Source organism: Ylistrum balloti, unplaced genomic scaffold, assembly GCF_031769215.1.
Source record: "Ylistrum balloti isolate Yb309-2 unplaced genomic scaffold, AGI_CSIRO_Ybal_v1 Utg370264, whole genome shotgun sequence".
Lineage (NCBI taxonomy): Eukaryota > Metazoa > Mollusca > Bivalvia > Pectinida > Pectinidae > Ylistrum > Ylistrum balloti.
This window is the reverse complement of record NW_026782207.1, coordinates 248,793-268,031: the sequence shown is the minus strand read 5'-3', so window position 1 is coordinate 268,031 and position 19,239 is coordinate 248,793. Positions and strand designations below refer to the sequence as shown.

Below are 19,239 nucleotides of genomic sequence, written 5' to 3'. Positions count from 1 at the left end.
ATTTTGCTATTATAGATATGGTTGGATAGGAATGTTCCCTACCAAATAGTCTAGGTCATGTTACATCAGAGACGTATATGGTGTATTGTATAGATAAAAAATCAATCGAAGCTATTTGTAAGCATGTTCAAAACTTTATTGTCGATACTAAAGTATTTGAGTTAGTATATGTCAGTATGTAATGTCATCTACCTAGCTTTTGACTTCTACGCTCTCCTTTCATCGTTTTCTTACTCCTTTCTCTATTTTTCTGTCTCTTCTTCTTTTCTTATACCTAGTAATTTATATCCTGTACTGGTAATGATAAGGTTACTGCAATTTTGCATGTGTATTCATGTATTATGGAGAAAACATTGATATGCTGTGATAGTTCACGTCCGATCCTTTTGTATCATATTTATGTAATAAAGTTTTATTAAATTCATCCAGGAACGTGAAATAACATAAAGCGTACCAGATAGACATGTAAGTGTCATTGTGTTGATTTTGCACGTGGATTTTGTTACGTATTTATCTCTATAATATCCTATCGGTTTTCCTTATTTTGTTTGATCATCCAGTGTAGGAGGTGCATATCAAGGGAAGCAACCCTTACAAACAAGTGAGAAACCACAATCGTTAACACATGTTTAAAGAGTATTATATAGCAGAATGCCCCTTTCGACAATGCATGATTTTACTGTATAAATATATAGATTAGAATACACGTACACTAAAATCTTAAAATATTAATTTCAAAACAACACCTTGAATGAATCGTGCCGTTGATGTAAGACTTTTTTCTTCACCTCGAGGCGAGGACAAGCAGAACAATGACATTTCAATCGTAACAGCGTAGTGTGTATCAGGGGGAGCAACTCTTACAATGTACAAAGTATTTCTGTCTTCTTTTTCTGTTTAATATAAAAGTGTTTGAGATCTGGTCATAAACAAGTGTTGTACACGTTGTCGAAAAAGTCAGTGCAATTGATTATTGTTATATACAATATACACATTTTTATATTTTTGGAAGGCTGTGCTTTAAATTTAAAATCATCTCATGGTTATAGACGCCAAGAATGACCCTTTTTTTAACGAAGCGACATTAATTAAATAAATAACGTAATGCTATTCATAGAGTACGTAATATTGAACATCTGTGTTTGCTCTGATTACTCTGGCTAGACAAAATAATTATTTTTTAATGTCATCATTCTCTCTCACGGTATGGACAATATATCGGGTCCCTTCTACCAGGTTCGGCCTGTTACGAGGGAGTCTGTGTAGAGGTTTTATTTTGTGTCCTTTAAAAAAAATGTCATGAGGGCAAGAAACATGCTATTTTGTTATGTACTATATAACATACAAACGGCTCCCGTAACAACGTCTTAGTTTTATCAACCTATCTCTACCTCTCTTAATATCTAGCTTGACAATGTCTCACTTTTGACGTCACTGTTGAGCGTTCGAAAGAGCTTGAGGTGATGACTGATACGATATCATGTGACCATTCCAGATAATGACGTATCAGTGTTATGGCATAATAAAATTATGAGCGGTTGTTTCAGGAAACTAGAGATCATACGGAAGTATTGGCGTCAACCATTATTTGATTTTTATCTGTTTTTCTAAAGTAGGATTTTTTTTCTTCTTCTTCTCTCCTCGGATTTTTCTTTTAAGAAATTAAAAAAAATCAGAAATGTTTGACTGTCAAAGCCAAAATGTTCATGAAAAGACATTACCAAACTTTCAATGTCAAAATCCAAGATGACCTCCTTTAGGCCATTTTATTTTCTGGATAAGTGAAAAAATGCAACAATGCACAATTAGGGCCCTAAGGGAACGTACGAATTAAATTTGAAAGTTATTCGACTGTACTAATCTAGACGTAGCGTTGACAAACTATTACTATTAAAATTTTAGATGGCCGCCTGTCGGCCATTTTGTTTTCCAAATCAGTCCCATAATGGCCCAGTGTACAACTAGGGTTCAAGGGGGAGTGTAATTATGAAATTTGACAATTATCCATAAAGTACCTCTCCAGAAATACAGATAAAATTAATTGCCAACCATCTTGTTTTTCTGATAAAATTTAAAACGGATTAAGCATAAATAAGGAATCTATAAACGAAAAAAGTGACATCAAGAAATCTTTACAGTCAGACAAAGGTTGACTTGATTAGCCCACTATCATCAGCATCATTACTGATCACAGATGTTATCATTACAAGACTTAGATAAAGAAAACACACAAAAAAATTCATGGCAGTATCTGATTTATTAGAGATGAACATATAGATACATTATTACTATATACATTTGTACAGTATGAACAAAGTATGAAAAAGCATATACAGAACTAAAAATCTACAAAGACTGGGACAAGTAGTTAACAACGTAGAGAAGATCTACCTCTGTGTATATAGGTATAATTATCAGCAATCAGTTCGCTTTGGAGGTAGGATAAACCCTCATCCCTAAGACTGTGTGGCACTTTCATTTAAACATCAAAAACATATCACAAACATCAGACTTAATATGGACGAGAGGAGTGATACTCCAAATATGTGTGGTAGTCTCTGACTACAGTTACACTGATTTACGGTGGATTTACACTGATTTACGTGGATTTACACTGATTTCATGGTTAATTTACACTGATTCTATGGTTGATTTAAACTGATCGATATTTAAAAGCACACATGATTTGTGTCATACCTCTTACGTTTCATATAAATCTTATTACTTGTAAAGTGTCAAACGGTTGGCTTAATTTGATTTTGTTTCACAAAATAACTTTTTGATATTGTAACAGATTTTCAAACCTATCACAAAATCTGTGATACAAATATAGCAACTAAGATTGTTGTGTTGCCATTAAAAACATAAATTTGACATGTCATAATATCAAATACACTGTAAACCTTATCAAATAACAACAGATTACAAAGGCCACTTTCATCAGTTTAACAAAACAACAACATTAAAATGCCACAGGTAAAAATGGTGTATACAATAAAAGAGAATATATCTTTTGATTTGAGCATGAGAAAAAAAATTTCATAAAAAATGTCACCTCTACAAAGAATGTCATGATAAAATAGAAAAAACTCTCACATAGAAAAAATTCTGGGTTGTATTCAAAGATGGAATGTCCAAATACACTTGTAATATGAAGAAAATTTTTCCTTTAAGGTGAAAGATATTTTTTTGTTTTACATCAATCTAATTTTTTGTTTACTGGAACTATCTTCAATTGATAAAAATTTCAGTAGAAAATCTAACCATGTTTCCTGTGAACTAAAGACTAGATCTACAACTACAATGCTTAAAAGATGACTACAAAATATAACAACATCAACCAAATCTAAGGGAAAGAAATTCATTACAAAAATGTATCATTATTTCCCATTCACAGCCATTGATGAATTGAGTTAAAGCCTTTGATATGAGACTTAAAACTTACAATGTCATACATAGATAGATATATTAGTACACAATGATATTCTCGTTAGGCTACACTACAAAAAAGTACAAATAATTGTACCAATATCACATTTCTGAGGACAGTGAGAAATTCAACAAAAATTAATTTTTTCTGAATCCTCTATAATTCATTTTTTTCATACAAATTCTTAACATTACAAAATCACAAGTTACTCTGGTATCATTCCTACACTGAACAACATACATGTACACAGGAATTAAAAAAAGTAGCAAATATTGAATATATGAAGCATGCTGTTTAGTTTTATTAAAAAAAATCTACTTCTCTTTATATAACAAAAAAAGCTAGTCTGAATGGCGCATTGTTAAAGAATGAAAAAGTTGATATGCACTCATCCTCTTCTGACTGCTGGAGAAAAGGTTTAGCACCAGCAAGGGAGACTACTCTAGATTTAAGGGGAGACTACTCTATTTACTGGATGACTTACAGGTTCAAAGTAGGACTGCTACAACACTGTATATGCTGCCTATGTATTATATTATCCCAACACCTAGAAACAGTAAGGAGAGAAAAGGGACAGTGCAGCATTTGGCTACATGTAGATCTATATTGCTATTATACATGTATCTGCGTTAAAATATGTTTCAAAATTTCACTACTTTCAAGGAGTTTCATCATAACTGCCAGCACTACCACATATTGAAATATTTACCCTACACTCATCATTTTACCCACATGAGATTCTACTTCTGTGTTGTTTTCCTTTTTAATTTTTGGTCAATAAACATAATGTAAAATTAAGACATCATTTGCAATGTAATTCTAATTTATCCATTTTCGTTTCTTAAAAAAGTTTATTTGCTAAGTATTTCCAGCTGAATACACTTTGGCTAATAATGATATGTATATCCCTCACAGCACTTTGAACCATTGCAAGACCTTCTGATGAGCATGTTTAGGGACAGGAGAGTCAGAAGAGAGGGTTTTCAATACACTCTATGATCCCGTCGCTGGGGTGACACGGATCGTGCTCGGGCACGTGCAGCCTTCCTACGAGCCCGTTCTCTTGACCGACCAATGGTTGACTGTGGGGGCACAGCTCTGGAGCGGTATTCCTCAAAGCCACTGAGGAAGCCATCCTCCATATCTGCAAGGGCCTCTTCCATACTCATGGTAGTAAATGTATGGTTGTGATGAGCCTGTATCAATTTCTCCAAGCGTGAAATTATCTCGTAGTCAGGCACAGCCAGTGTGCTTAAATCCAGTCCAAGCATACGTGACACCACCCCACGGAAGTCCAACAACTGTAATAACAATATTTAAGGTCAATGATATACTGACTGATGTTTTGTTTTGTGAATCAATGTTTTTTTTTAATTTCATCAAGGTGTGAATATTTAAATTCAATCACTGATTTCAACATAAATTCACAAATTTGCATGCTAATCCTATTGTATTAGTTACCCACCTGTTTCTCCCTATTCTGTATAGCAATAAGTGCATTCTTGGTAGTTCTAAGCTCACTGGATAATGCGTGCACAGCGTTGTCTGCGATAACCCTCTTCTCCTGTGACTCACTTTCCTGAAGATCAACCGAACTCTTCAGTTTGGAGATTTTGTGTGCCTGACGTGACCTCAATTTCTCAAGCTCTTCTACCTGAGCAGAGAGTTCCTCAATCTCCTTCCTTTGTTCCAAAGTACGAATCTAACACAAAACAAAACATAAAATATTACAACATATTGGCCAAACACAAATTTATATACAGAATTTACACTTGATTGTTGTAATATTTCAATTACAGAGATGTACAAAAATAAGTTCTGCAGCCATCTGATAATGATTACGACTTCAGTATTTTGATCCATACTAACCTTCATCTCGCTGGAACCAAGCAAGTTAGCCTTGAGATTGGTGATCTCATGTCGAAGATCTTGGTTCTGTAATTTGTATTTCTCAACGATCTTTTCGAGCTTTCGGACTCTGTACGTCTCTCCATCTCGTTCCTTCTCAATTTCTGTTTTGCCCATGATCTTTTCTTCCAGACCGGTCATCTTTTTCCGAAGCAGGTCAACATGTAGATCCTTGCTCTCCAATTGTTCTTTCAGCGATTTGATTTTGCGTTGTAGGTTGTAAATATGTGTAGACTTGTCAATCAGTGCATCTTTTTCCATCTTGACTAGTTGGTCAGCACGAGCCATCAAAGCTTCAATGGTCATATCTAATCCTAAGTCATTTGAAATGCGTTCCATTTTCATCACCTCACCGAGCTGTTGGAGACATCTTAGGTACTGGAAACAGAGACAAATTTTCATTGAGGCAATATTTAAAAGTAGTCACATTTGTTTCATAATTAGAGAAAACAAATTCTTTTTCATTGATAGAAATCCAACTTTAGATCCAAGATTTATGTTTTACAGAAAATAGAATATATGAGAGTGAAAAAAGTCCATTTTTAGAAGTTTCAAAATAGAACAAAAATCAAATATACTGTTTATCATTTATATTTTGCATGAGATTTATTTTCATGTTAATAGACAAAGAGAGCCAATGAATAATTCAAATCCTCTGGGATCATTTGTAAGAAAAAAAGGCATTCATGTTAATATGGCTACCGATATCATGAATAGTTTCTAATAGCTCATCATTCGCAAAGTTTAAGTCATTTTTAGATCACTATTTGTGAGATCATGTATTTACAAATTTGTCTTAAAAGGTAAGTTCGCAAAACAAAGTAGTCACAAAATTGAAGTAATTTACAGTAATATCAAGCTCTGCATCCATGTAAAATTTATCGCATCGTAAGAATTTTGTTAAGAAATGGAAAATGAAACTTTCAATCCGTCCATCTCTGGATTATAAACATACTTTTTCCTTGTCTCCCCTCATGTTATCACGAAGGACATCCCCTGCTGTGAGCTCCCCTTCAGCGCTGCGTAGCCGTGAATCATACTCTGCCAGGTCTACCTCTGCCTTTCGTGCTCTTGCTGCAGCAGACTTGTGGAGTTCATACTGGCTTTCCAGTTGTTCTGTCAAGGTCTTCACACGTTCCTGGAGGGATTCGTTTCTCTACAAGGTCAAGGTCAAATGGGCATCAAATAAAATCATATATACAGTACAGCGACTATTCAATCTAATTTTCGTAGCCTTAACATGACCAGTTTATTCTCTAAGGTTTTTTAGTTGCTATAATAAAAAAAAATCTTTTTTGTTAATGCAAGAAAAGTCAGCATACAAACCAAATCTTGTTAAACATGTTTATCAAATGGTCAAAAAAAGATTAAGGAAAATTGTTGTAATTTTTCTTTCCTTCCTTTTAGATCAGGTGTTCAGCTATAACCATACGTGGTTATAAGAGCAAATTGTTGATGACCAGCTAAAAAGTTGGGAGACTTACATTGATGAATTCGCAGTTTTCCTGGATAAGGGTATTAATGCGTGTGACTAAGGTTTCTTCCGACATATCCAGTCTTAAGTCAGCTGTGCTAAGGATAGCAGCTAGTTTTTCTTTAAAGGTTGATAGTTGTGTGGTGATCACATGTACATCATGATGATGGCTTCGGTACTCGCGATCAAGGGAGGTAATTCTAGATTCCCTTAGTTCTAACTCCCTTCGTGCAGCCTCAACAGATTTATGGCTGGCCTCAAGTCGCTCCTTCAAAAGTTCTATCTCCCTTTCAAGGCCATGTTTTGATGACAATGCTTCATCTCGCTCCTGTAAACACAAACATCAAAGTAAAGTCAATAAATAAAATATTCTGGAGTTACTGAAATAAAATGGGAATATAGGTTTGTAAAACATAAATATACTGTACAGTAAATTCTGTTATACAATATGTAGCATCAACTTTCTTCCTCCCTGTCTGTAAGGACCATATTGTCCCATAACAGTCTCAAATGTTTTCACTATGTAAGGACGATGTACTTATCTGGTGATACCCCACAGTTCACCCACAGATGTTATTTATTGCAGAAAATGAAATAACATGATTAGAACTTGTAAAATGCAGTACTAGAAATATAACTGTATAACTGTGTAGTTTGTAATATTCAAGTGGATTAAACTTTATTATGTTTGTGGTTATTTAAGATTACAAAACATTTAATACCAAGCAACGATTTTTACAGTGAATTAAAATATCTGCCATGCCTGTATATATTGATACCAATTGAAAGACAAACTTGAAATTAAATACAGATGAACTAGCCCAAAACAGACAGCTGTGAAAGAAGTAATCAAACAACTATGTTAAAATTCACACTCTCATTACATATTATTCCACAAATGCGTACCATGCGGAGGTTGTCTATTTCTGTTGTATATCTAGTGGCACACTTCTGTTCTTTGCCGACCTCTGACACAAGTCTCATTATAGTTTCCCTGCTTGCTTTTGTCTCAAGTTCTGTGCTGTTTAAGCACTCACTCATTGTAATAATTTTTCCTTTGAGTATAGCATTTTCCTGAACAAGATCTGTTAACTGAAAATAAATCAAGCAAGCATGATGTGATGAACTTTGGTTAATATTACAATAAATTTACATTTAGAACAAGTTATCACGATTCTTATTTATCATTTTAGGACTGTAGACTCAACACTTTCTAAAGGAATTAATTGATTAATTATTAATGAATATTTCCACATTATGTCTATCACAAAATTTCAACAAATAAATAATAAATTAAAACTTTTCAGAAATACTTAAAAGCAAACACAACATGGCAAGAAAATTCATTACCATGAGAAGAAAATTTGGTCACTTCCAAAAAAAAAGAGAAACAAAGAAATAATCATTCTATGATATTTGGATTGACATATCCCTTCCCACAGAAATGACCTATCTCAGGAATACCTTAAGTTAGATTGGAACGGTTATTCTACCCATCTAAGATGACCGTTGGTCAGTGAGAAATGGATGACTTACTCGTCTAAGGATATCCTCGGGGCCGAGTGCACTTTGTATACTCTCCACTTGGAGAAGGCCAGTGATCTGTGTAAGTAACTCATCATAACGTTTCGATGCTGACTGACATTTCACTTCAGCTGCCTCACGGTCATCAAGGTGGGTTCTACAAATACAAAATCATGAAAATTGACACTGGAACAGAAAGAGGAAGTTCCCTAGTGACAAGTCTTAAAACGAATTCTCTCTTACACTAACATTTGTTAATAAATGACTTATGCTAACTGCAATGTTTCTAAAAAATAAAGTTTCTGTTAAAATATTAAGAAAAGAAGACATCACCATACAAGTATGCTGACAGCAGCTTTGGTACTTATCACATTCGAATCTTTAAAAAAACTTCAGGTTTATATTACAATTACTCTCTTATCTTTTCTTTTATACACCTATAATGTCCCTCATTATTGTGTATGTCAGATACGCTTAATGCAGAGAAAAGCTATTCACCTCAGTCGGGATTCTAATTCCAAAATCTTTTCTTGTCCCTCACGTATCTGTTGTTGAAGAGCAGAAACAGTGAACTCACTGCGCCCAACAGCAGTCTCGTAGCTGCCTGCTTTGCCCTCCAGCTCCATTATCTGTTGGCGATGGGATTCGAGTAAAGTGGTGAGGTGGTGTTCATTTTCCTTGCTTGTGTCATAAAGTGTCTTCAATTCCTTTATCTTGATTTCTTTGGCCTCTAAGTCTGTTTTCAAGTCAGTAATCTGAAGAATTAAAAGGTTATCAATATTAGTACTAACCCATTCAAAGTTAGCAGTCTGAATTTAACATATGTAAATATATTTTGTAACAGATGCTTGGCATTTATTTTAAAATGTCTCTTGGTTTACATTCAAAGACTGAGTTCACCTGGCTTAAACATCATTTTAAAAAAAATGAAAATACAAACTTCATTTATTTTAAAGTTGCAAAAAAGCTACAATACACAAGTATTTCAAATTACACAAATCACTCTTTGTTGGCCCAGATGCAAGCAAGGGTGCTTACTGTGTGAAGTAACTAGTGTACCCAAGGAAAACCCACAGGCTCCAGCAGGTGACAACCTACATTGTCATGTCCAACCCCGGATTGCTAGGTGAAAAGCGAATATACTACTGTGCCACTCAACTATCCTTTTAAAAGTTTATATAGCTATGCATACAATATTTATCTTCGGTGAATGGCAAGTGTATTTAAAACAGTTTCTATATATTTTAAATACCTTTTATACTGTACTGAATAAGTCATTGTATAGGGAACACAGATATGAGACATTGAATCACTGACAACTGTACAATGTTGTTCTTCCTTATTTTATTGATGACTATCAGCTACAGCAAAATCATGACCTTTAAAGCAGTACTTCAGTACCCTTTTGTTAGAATGGTATAAGGGAACTTACGTATCTCTTCACTTACCCGTAAATTATTTTTAGCCTCTGGTTGAATTATCATTTTAAAATTGAAATTTCTTTTAAATGAAATATATAATATAAACTTTATTTATATTACAACAATTGAGAAACTTATATATATATATATATATATATTATATTGTTGGGGGTCTTACCCTGGGAGAAAATCAAAGAACCCACAAAAAAACCCACATGGTCAGGCAGATGACACCATACCTTTTCACATATCCCTTCCCCGAATCAAATCCCGAATGACTAGGTGAAAGGTGACTGTGTTACCACTACCACTCCACCCATACTTAACATAGATAGATAATTGTCAGCCTGATTTAAGGATTTTTCAATTATATCATAACTGCAGCAACAAATGAATTCCTGTGAATGTAACAGTACTGTATATGTGCCTCTCTAAACAAGGGACATGCTTGTGGCGATTTATTAGCGTGGGGACGTATCTTTTTATAAACAATATACATGTAAGTCATTAATTATGTATATATTGACCCAGTAATTAGGCTGTCAATATAATGTCTGGTTCTCCGGGTTCTGGTGAACATGTCCCTGTGGAGATAACTTTATACTGACACTACAATCACACTGTTATTGATCCGATATTGATTTTTGTTGAATGTTTACTGTTGATATAATCTTGTTCCCATAGCAACATACAATGATTACAATATCATCATTTTTCCACTCCTGCTTGTCATTTAAAAGTTTTATTTCATATTTTTGTTGTAAAAGTAGATTTCCAAAATGACAATGATTTAAGACAGAAGAGCCGAAGGAAACATTAGTAGAAACAAATAATTAGTGTTTTGCAACAAAATATTGCATTTGTACACAGAATGCATTGTATTTAGTAAATTTGACTTTCCTCAATATTTTCTTGATATAAAAGCTAGTCCACTACTTACATGGGCTTGTAATTTTTCATTTTTGACTTGAAGAGTGGCAGCTTCACCTCGAGCTGTGTCTATTGCGTGTCTGTCCCCCATGAAAATGGCATCATGCTGAAGAAAAATTGTGAATGAAATTACATTAAATGTGAAAAGTTTTTTATGTACAACTTACTACATAAAACTTGATCAAATTTACAGAAATCTTGCTAAGAATCCTAGATCTTCATATATATATATATATATCTTTTACAATATCTAACTTTAAACAATTAATAATTCATACTATAATTGAACAACACATTTTAGTTTTAAATAGTTTTACTTACTCTGTATGCATCTGCTCCTGATCGCACCGTCACTTTAGGAACAGATTCCATGCTGTCAAATCCAAACAGTACAATGTTGAAAACATTTCGAAAAAACATATCAAAGCATCCTGTATTTTAACTGATATATATTTTCTAATAAAATTTTCAATCAAAGTTTTTCAATATGAGGTATCTATAGCATAGAAGTTTATAAACTGTCAGAAGTAGAGTGAGTTGAATTGTTCAGCCTCAATATCTTATACACACCTGACTAACTGCTGGATAAGAGCATCTTTTTTCCTCAACTCTTCTTTGAAAGTTTTCACTTGATCTGTAAGCTGTTGTGCAAAAACAATTCATTTGTTAAAGAGTTTTACAAAAAAAAAACCATTTTTATGAAAATACTTGAATACCAAAACTGCATAATAAATACACACATTGTCTTCAGTAATGACAAATATTTATATAATTTCATAAGTGTTGTCAATATTTTGGTATTTTTCCACATGTGCACAACAAAAATAAAGATACCAAATAGTTTGCAATGAGAGTTAAACATGTATATTTATTTACACTGAAAAAAAAACATTAATTGTGTATTTACCACCATCCCCCCCACCTTTTTTTTATAGGGCTGGGGGATGTGGAGTTGGGTGTAGGAGAGGGAGGGGGTTGGGGAGGGGTTATTTCATATTAGGCTCACTTAATAGGTCTACTGCACAAAATGAAATGTGTTTTTGAACTTATCTGTTTTCATTGCTGGAAGTCTTCAAAAATGTTATTTTTCACTTGTGCAAAAAAATTCCATTGCCATGAAAATAACAGAAGTGAACTATTTCACATAACTGATCATATAGATACAGGTGCTTTCTTTTTAAAAATGTTCTTTACTTAATACATGCTAAGTGTCACAAATACCTCATTGAGAATATGGGAACTATCCATTATAAATCAAAAATCAAAACAATGAAAATCATAGGGGTCTTACTATAGGGTTTTACTGTAGATAACAATAAATGGAATAATTCATCAAACTGACCATAAACAAATCATGACATAGCACATATATACTGTCATAGATAAGTAAATTATCCATAGTTAAAAATCAAAAGAAATGATTAAAAAAACACACCAAATTAAAATTGCAGCATTTATTTGTTTGTTGCTGTTTTCATGTAAAAGGAAAGATGAAAACATTATTATTGATAAAAAAAAGGGATTTCTATATGAACCATTGCATCCCCAATTAAACTCATTAGAACTAATCAATATTTCTGTGTGTTTGAAATATGAAACAAGTTGTCGCTCTATGGTTACTATTACACTTATGTCTAATGCAAGACAGAACCTGATTAAAAGATTATCTATAGATTAGATAATTGGCAATAATGACATTGATTGGCAATATTTTCTGTGGTACATGTAAATGTATTTAAACACTATCAACAAAATGAATATAAAATATATAACAAATAAAAACGTCATTGTTTGAGAAGGTATTGATCTGAAAGTTGCGTGTATTAAATGTTCACTTAGAACAAACGGCCATTGACTTGGCTCAATGTACACGTAAGTGACAATATGCTAGTCTAAGCATATCCGAAAAACGGCGGTATTTTCTCACTAAAATGGAGTTTACATAAAATTGTAATAAATAGAGCAACTTACATCTGATACTGCTCTTCTCTGTGATGGAGAAGGTGGTCGAGGGTTAATAAGTGGCTCGGTCGTGTATGTGGTAGTAGTCGCGATCGGAGAGGAATACCGGTGTAAAACATCAGTCTCCACTGTGGTTATCCTGTGTGGAGAGCTCGTCGACTCGAGTAAACCTGTCCTTCGAATCGTTGGAAGTCCATGTTCCACATCCTTTAAATAACTTGCCATTTTGGTGATTCGAATGTCTCTGCTATTATTCTGACTTATTCGGTGTTGCTTTCATATGATATTCATACCGTTCTATCTAACACACTGTCATGTCGATGTTTTCATTGCGCTTAGCAACATGGAAACTATCACAACAACACAAACAGGAACAAGCACCTGTATCGAGAACGAGACTTAAAACGAGATTACCAAAAGGTGAAGGTCATATGGTGTATGTGACCCCCCAGTTCCGGTGGTTTTGAAGGACAGACGAATTCTCCACCATGTTGAAGATAATTCAGAGAAGCACTGCCCCAAAGGTATTGGAAATTATGATTCCTCCCTGAAGTGGATATAGTTATTATTGTTTTTACTTTCAGTATTTAGATCGATCAGTCGAAGAATGTACCATATCCATGGTTATAAGCACCGTCTTATTTCACACCTTTTCTTTATACCAACCATGTAGACCGGGTTGGGGACAACCCTACTCCAACAATATTAGCGGTTTTACACGGCAAGAAATTTATGACAGCCGTGGCAGCCGGCGCAGCAATGACAGATAATAAAACGACCAACCAGCGGTCTCTTATGTTATAGGAGTAGGGATAACCCATCACATGAGTTTGAGTCCAGAGAACAGAGAGCTTTTAGTTTTATAGAAGTGGTAGTGGTAAAAGTGGCGATGAATTGAACAATTATTCTCGAAATGTACCAAGAAATCTTATTTCATTTTAAAGAAAAACAATTTTTTTTGCCTCTCTAACAGACTAATTAACCTTATAGTTTGCTATTTTCATGCCGTTCCAGTGCCATTACCAGATATATTAATTACAGCCTTGGTCTGCCCTAAGCCATTCAGTACTACTCTAGTAGGGTTTCAAAGCCAGGTACTGCCCAGTAATGCTAAAGTGGGTGGTAGCAGGCTGTAATAAGTATAACTCGTAATGTTTACTGGCGCAATTGAATTTCTAAGTTAAAACAGGGAGAGAGGAAAAAAATACACCAAAATGATTTAAAAGAAGTTGTTGAATTTTGTCCAAATGCAGTCCTAAGCATTCTGGAGTGAAGGAAAACCATTTTGTGGTGGGTTTCAGCCCCTGGGGGCCTGAGGGATGGGACCAAAAAGGGGAAATAGATACATACTTCAAAATCCTTCTGGTGCATATGAATATTATTTGTTAAAATATTGTCTGAAGCAACCTTAGGTAAAGAAAATGAGTTCGGTATATGATGGATCTCAGCCCCAAATGGGCCAGATGGACAGGACCCAAAAGGAGAAGTGAAGCAGATTACTTAACATCCTTTTTTCTTTTGTAGGAGTGGTTGAATTTTGTCCAAATTTGGTCTGAAACAACTTTAGATGTAGGAAACTAACTCAGTTATGCATTGATTGTACATCTGATACCCCTTTTTGTTGAGGGTTTTTGCCTATTAGAGGAAATAGCTATAATTCTTCAAAATACTTTCACTTAGTGTAGATAAAGCAATTTCAGGAAACTGAGTGACACATGCTTTATGGACCTCTTGTTATTGAAATGAAACATGATTTTGTTGATGTTTTGGTACAGGGGATACGTGCTGTGACTGGCACTATGTTTTCCACAACATCAAAGGCTGCATCCACAACCCCTCCAAGTACCACACTTCCAGAAGTTCCAACACGCCACAGTATGAAAGAGTTGTCTCAGGGTGCAAAATATGGCATGATTCCTACCAGAGGAAGATATGCTACGTTTATTATAGGAGAACAGAAACGTGTTTTGGTAGGTTGTTTCATTCTACATGTATTTTTACATGTGAGAGCGTGCCAATGCACAGGCATTTGATTACCGCATTTGCTGTAGTGCCATGGAATTAAAAGCTTTTTTTCAGTCCTGAATAGTATTCATTTTCAGGCACCAACAGTATGTAATGTGATTGTAACAAACAATTAAGAGAAATTTGACTATAAGAAAGTAATGTATATCCTTAATACAAGGATAAAAATGGATTAGAAATCTTTGCTATACACATGCCGTATCACATATTCTAAACTTTGGCAGGTTTTGTAAAAAAAAATGTGACTGTTCTAATAATTATATTTCTTTTGATATTGTTTACACCATGTTAACATGGCAGGCAAAATAATAGAACTTAGTCAAATCTATTTGTGTACTTAGTAATCATGATTCTAGTTGTGCTTAAAGCATCTCAAAGGATGAACAGAACCAGGGCTTTTCTAGATATATATCATCTTACGATAACAAAACCAATTGAACAGAATAAAAAAGTGACCTATTTACAGTTCAACAAGTTTACAAGAAATATGGAATGTATCACATGAAAAAAAATGTCTCATGAAAAAGAAACTACAGAAATATTACAATGAGTAATGAAAACATGCTTGGGAGAGAAATTTCAAGGTATTATATATAAAAATCTTTTGTATATGTCTAATCTTTATGATATAAAAAAAAGTATTGACAAGATACAAATCTAAGAAATAATAAATACTATCTAAAACCAATTTTGTGGAATTCCATACATTTTGTAGGCATGTACACAGTTGCTTGGAGAAGAAAGAAGTAGTGATTTTGATGTCTTCACATAGTTTTCTTCATGATCTTGGAGAATTCAATTGTATGATGACAAGCATGAACACTGATGTCTATCACAGCTGATTTTCTTGTTATTTGTAGCACTGGAAGTGGAACAACCCAGATGGTTTTATGCATGAGTTTGTCGGCAAGGAATATAGACTGATGTACAGTATGGTAGTACTACTGATGTTTTTAACAGCAGTTGAATATTTCGTTCAAACCTGGAAGAAGACAAATGCCATCAAGTACAATTCAAAATAGGTAAGTTGTTTCTCTATGTACAGAGAATTTACAGAATAATTTTTACTGTGTATTGAGCATGAAAATGTTATCATTTTGTTGGTTTCATCTGCACAGAGTTTTCCAAGACCATTTTGTTCTTGGGTCCATTTCATCAAACCCTCATTATTCATTGTTTCCTTATTGAGAATGCTTGCATTTCTTGTTGGGTCAAAGAAAAGGCCAAGGTCACCAACCTTTAAAAAGAAAATTTGTTACAAAAGTAATTATTTCTACCATACAGTGCTTCTTTACTAAAAATGCTGTTTAGGATCGATTGTTTCAGAAGATCTGAGGTTACATTGATTTTAAGGACTTGAGAATCCTCTTAGTATTGGGACGCATAAAAAAGATTGGAATTAGTGTACTGAACTCACTTGAAAAAATCCAATAAAATAACTGAATTAAGGTCATGATAATGATAAAAAATACATCTATAATGCATTTCCATACCTCACATGTCTCTTTTAATCTATATACTTGTATAATGTGCATTGATACCCTTCTTGAATTTTTGTTAGCTGAACAGATGAAGGCTAAACATGAAGGAATATGATATCCAATGACAGTATCCAAATTTCTAGATACTTTCCAGATAGATTACTTACTATAAAGACTTGTTGGCTTATTAAATGTGTTCAAAAGGGCTTTGTCAATTTTAGGAGTGATGGTAAAAACAAAATGGCCAACAGACATAGATTGTAAGTGTTAAATGTATGTTGTGAATTGTTTTGAAGAAGCACTGGATCATCCATTATTAAATTTCATATGTAGGTTCCCTTGCACTTTAGTTGTGCATTGTCCATTTTGGGACTGAAATTTAATAGAGTGACTGATGGGTATATCCAGTTTTGTTAATAATGGAATATTGTTGCTATTTCATGAGAACTGCTAAATGGCTTATTCTCCAATATAATATATACGTCCTCCCTGGTTCCTAGTTAGTAAGTCCTCCCTGGTTCCTAGTTAGTAAGTCCTCCCTGGTTCCTAGTTAGTAAGTCCTCCCTGGTTCCTTGATAGTAAGTCCTCCCTGGTTCCTAGTTAGTAAGTCCTCCCTGGTTCCTAGTTAGTAAGTCCTTCCTGGTTCCTAGTTAGTAAGTCCTCCCTGGTTCCTAGTTTGTAAGTCCTCCCTGGTTCCTAGTTAGTAAGTCCTCCCTGGTTCCTAGTTAGTAAGTCCTCCCTGGTTCCTAGTTAGTAAGTCCTCCCTGGTTCCTAGTTAGTAGGTTCTCACTGGTTCCTAGTTAGTAAGTCCTTCCTGGTTCCTAGTTATTTATCTTCTATTTTAGACATAATGGGGGCCATTTTGGAATTTAACAGTTATTGTTTGTTATTGTATTTCTTGAAGCAGAGAAAACAGAGGGGAAAAAAAGAGAAAATTGGTGGGTGCAAAGATCCCTCTCTTTTATATCAAATGATCATTACAATAAAAATAACTGCCTGAAAACATTTCAATTGGGCATTCATTTTGGTACCTTTTCTCTGATCATGTTCTAAGTTTGTATAGACACAAACAGCTGTGTGATGTATTGTGGTTAATGTTTCGTAGACTCACCATAATACATAGAATAAGTATAAACATGTCTTTAGACTCTTTTTCCATCTCTAGGCAATATATTACCACAATAAATTTGTAATGTTCCATGCATGCTAAAAGGTACACTTGCCTAAAAATGTCAACAGCTTATCAAAGTAATTTGAAATACTGGAGATAAGAGTTATGCAATAACCATACAGATCAATATTCTAAAAGCTTTAGGTTGTTGTTAACATGTGGATCATTCTTCTGTCAATACAACATGTAATTTACAGTAAGTAAGGGGAAGAAGGAGCCACCACGATACCTGTGTAATCTCTATAAATATAAACTTTATTTATTTTACCACAATTGCGAAACAAGTCATGTCAACTTATACATATCACTCTTGTTGGCCCTGATGTAAGCGTGCGAGGGGTCTTATTGTGGGTGGAAACCGGAGTACCCGGGGAATACCCATGTGGTCGGGCAATCTCTTCATACTTGCTTATGAGGAACACTGTGAAATTTTACACTGTGACTTTAAATGAACTGATTTAAGTACTTTTGTAATGCTCTTTTCTTTTATCTTCAGAATAAAAGATGGTAGCACTAATAGTGGAGGAACAAGCTACATCCATACTGTTACAGTGTGTCTGAAGTTATTTTTTATGGCAAGAGCCAGCAAACATCTGTAAAAAGAACTGTATAGTGTAAATGGGCCTTGCATTGTTTTGTGTTTCCTGTATAATTACAGAATGTATTAAAAAGATTCTGGAAAACAATGTGTTTCTGGTGTTGTGTGTTCCTCATCAGCAATGAAAAGTTAGCTAAATGTGATTTATAGATTTGAAAGTTTTATTTAAAAACCTATGGTGACTTACAACAGTAAGAAGATTTATTAACATTTTGCTTCAAGCATTTGATTAAGTTACCAAGATCCCAAACTAAAGATTTCCCTATTTTCAGTCTTATCAGTCTCCCATGAAGGACAGTATTGTCCTTTGAGGACATGTGAACTGTATAGAAAAGAAATCAAAGTTTGAGTTTGATGTATCTGAGTTATGCATTTATTTTTATAATTTTTAGCTCGCCTAGCCCAAAGGACCAAGTGAGGTTATGCCATACCGCGGCGTCCATCCATCAACTTTTCATTTAAACAACTTCTTCTGAAATACCGAAAGGCGTAGAGTAATCATATTTGGCTAAAAGGTTCCTTTGACAAAGCCCAACAAAGTTTGCAAAAAGAAATAACCTTGCCCCATTTTCAAGGTCACAGAGGTCAAATGTGTTAAAAACTTTTAAGTGACTTCTTCCAAAATACCGTGATGCCTAGAATCATTATGTATAGCGGGAAGGTTCCTTTGCTGAAACCAAACAAAGTTTGTGACAAGAAATGATCTGTCCAATATTCAAGGTCACAGAGGTCAAATGTGTTAAAGCTTTTAAACGACTTCTTTCAAAATACCGGAAGGTCTAGAATCATTATATTAGGCTACTTTGTTCCTTTTACAGTGTTCAACAAAGTTTGCTAAAAGAATTGACCTTGACCAATCTTCAAGGTCACAGAGGTCAAATGTGTTAAACGTGGAACATATGCACATATATAGTACTGTTGGTCTTAAAGATCCAGGTGAGCGATACAGGCCCTCTGGGCCTCTTGTTGTTACTTTCAAACGAACCATTTTCTTTTGTGAATCGACTATACAAGTTTCAAAAACCTTTTCATTGCATATTTATTACAGTATACGCATACACTGGTCACTGACTTGCTCAGTATTAACACTATCTATATAGTATATATCCAAACATACCTTTATATATCATGGTGATATCACTAAAGAGGGTAATAGATATGAGGAAATCTATTAATGTTTTGTTTGTTGGTTGCATGTGATATATACAATAACTAGACTGTTTCGTGTGTCTTTAACAGTAAACAATTGACTTCTGTATCAACCTAGACATATTTCCGAATATCGCACTGATCTCAATTTACTCTCGTTACTTTT

The 19,239-nt window shown here is 34.2% G+C and overlaps 2 protein-coding genes across 2 annotated transcripts; one reads left to right on the top strand and one right to left on the bottom strand.

Annotated features, from left to right (window-relative positions):
* Window positions 1–4,060: 4,060 nt before the first annotated feature.
* Window positions 4,061–12,874, bottom strand: LOC132552638 (coiled-coil domain-containing protein 170-like). The gene is made up of 12 exons (XM_060216826.1): window positions 12,659–12,874; window positions 11,258–11,328; window positions 11,009–11,060; window positions 10,698–10,793; window positions 8,835–9,091; window positions 8,349–8,493; window positions 7,719–7,904; window positions 6,823–7,140; window positions 6,294–6,494; window positions 5,300–5,716; window positions 4,896–5,132; window positions 4,061–4,731 (listed from the first exon to the last, which is right to left on the bottom strand). Exons 1-12 carry the CDS (start codon window positions 12,872–12,874, stop codon window positions 4,414–4,416), a joined length of 2,514 nt encoding a protein of 837 aa, XP_060072809.1. The 3' UTR covers window positions 4,061–4,413.
* Window positions 12,875–13,094: 220 nt separating this feature from the next.
* LOC132552630 (uncharacterized) lies at window positions 13,095–18,012 on the top strand. Its single transcript, XM_060216816.1, has 4 exons — window positions 13,095–13,173; window positions 14,425–14,619; window positions 15,535–15,696; window positions 17,823–18,012. The coding sequence occupies exons 1-3, from the start codon at window positions 13,138–13,140 to the stop codon at window positions 15,694–15,696; spliced, it is 393 nt and encodes a 130-aa protein (XP_060072799.1). The 5' UTR covers window positions 13,095–13,137; the 3' UTR covers window positions 17,823–18,012.
* Window positions 18,013–19,239: the final 1,227 nt, after the last annotated feature.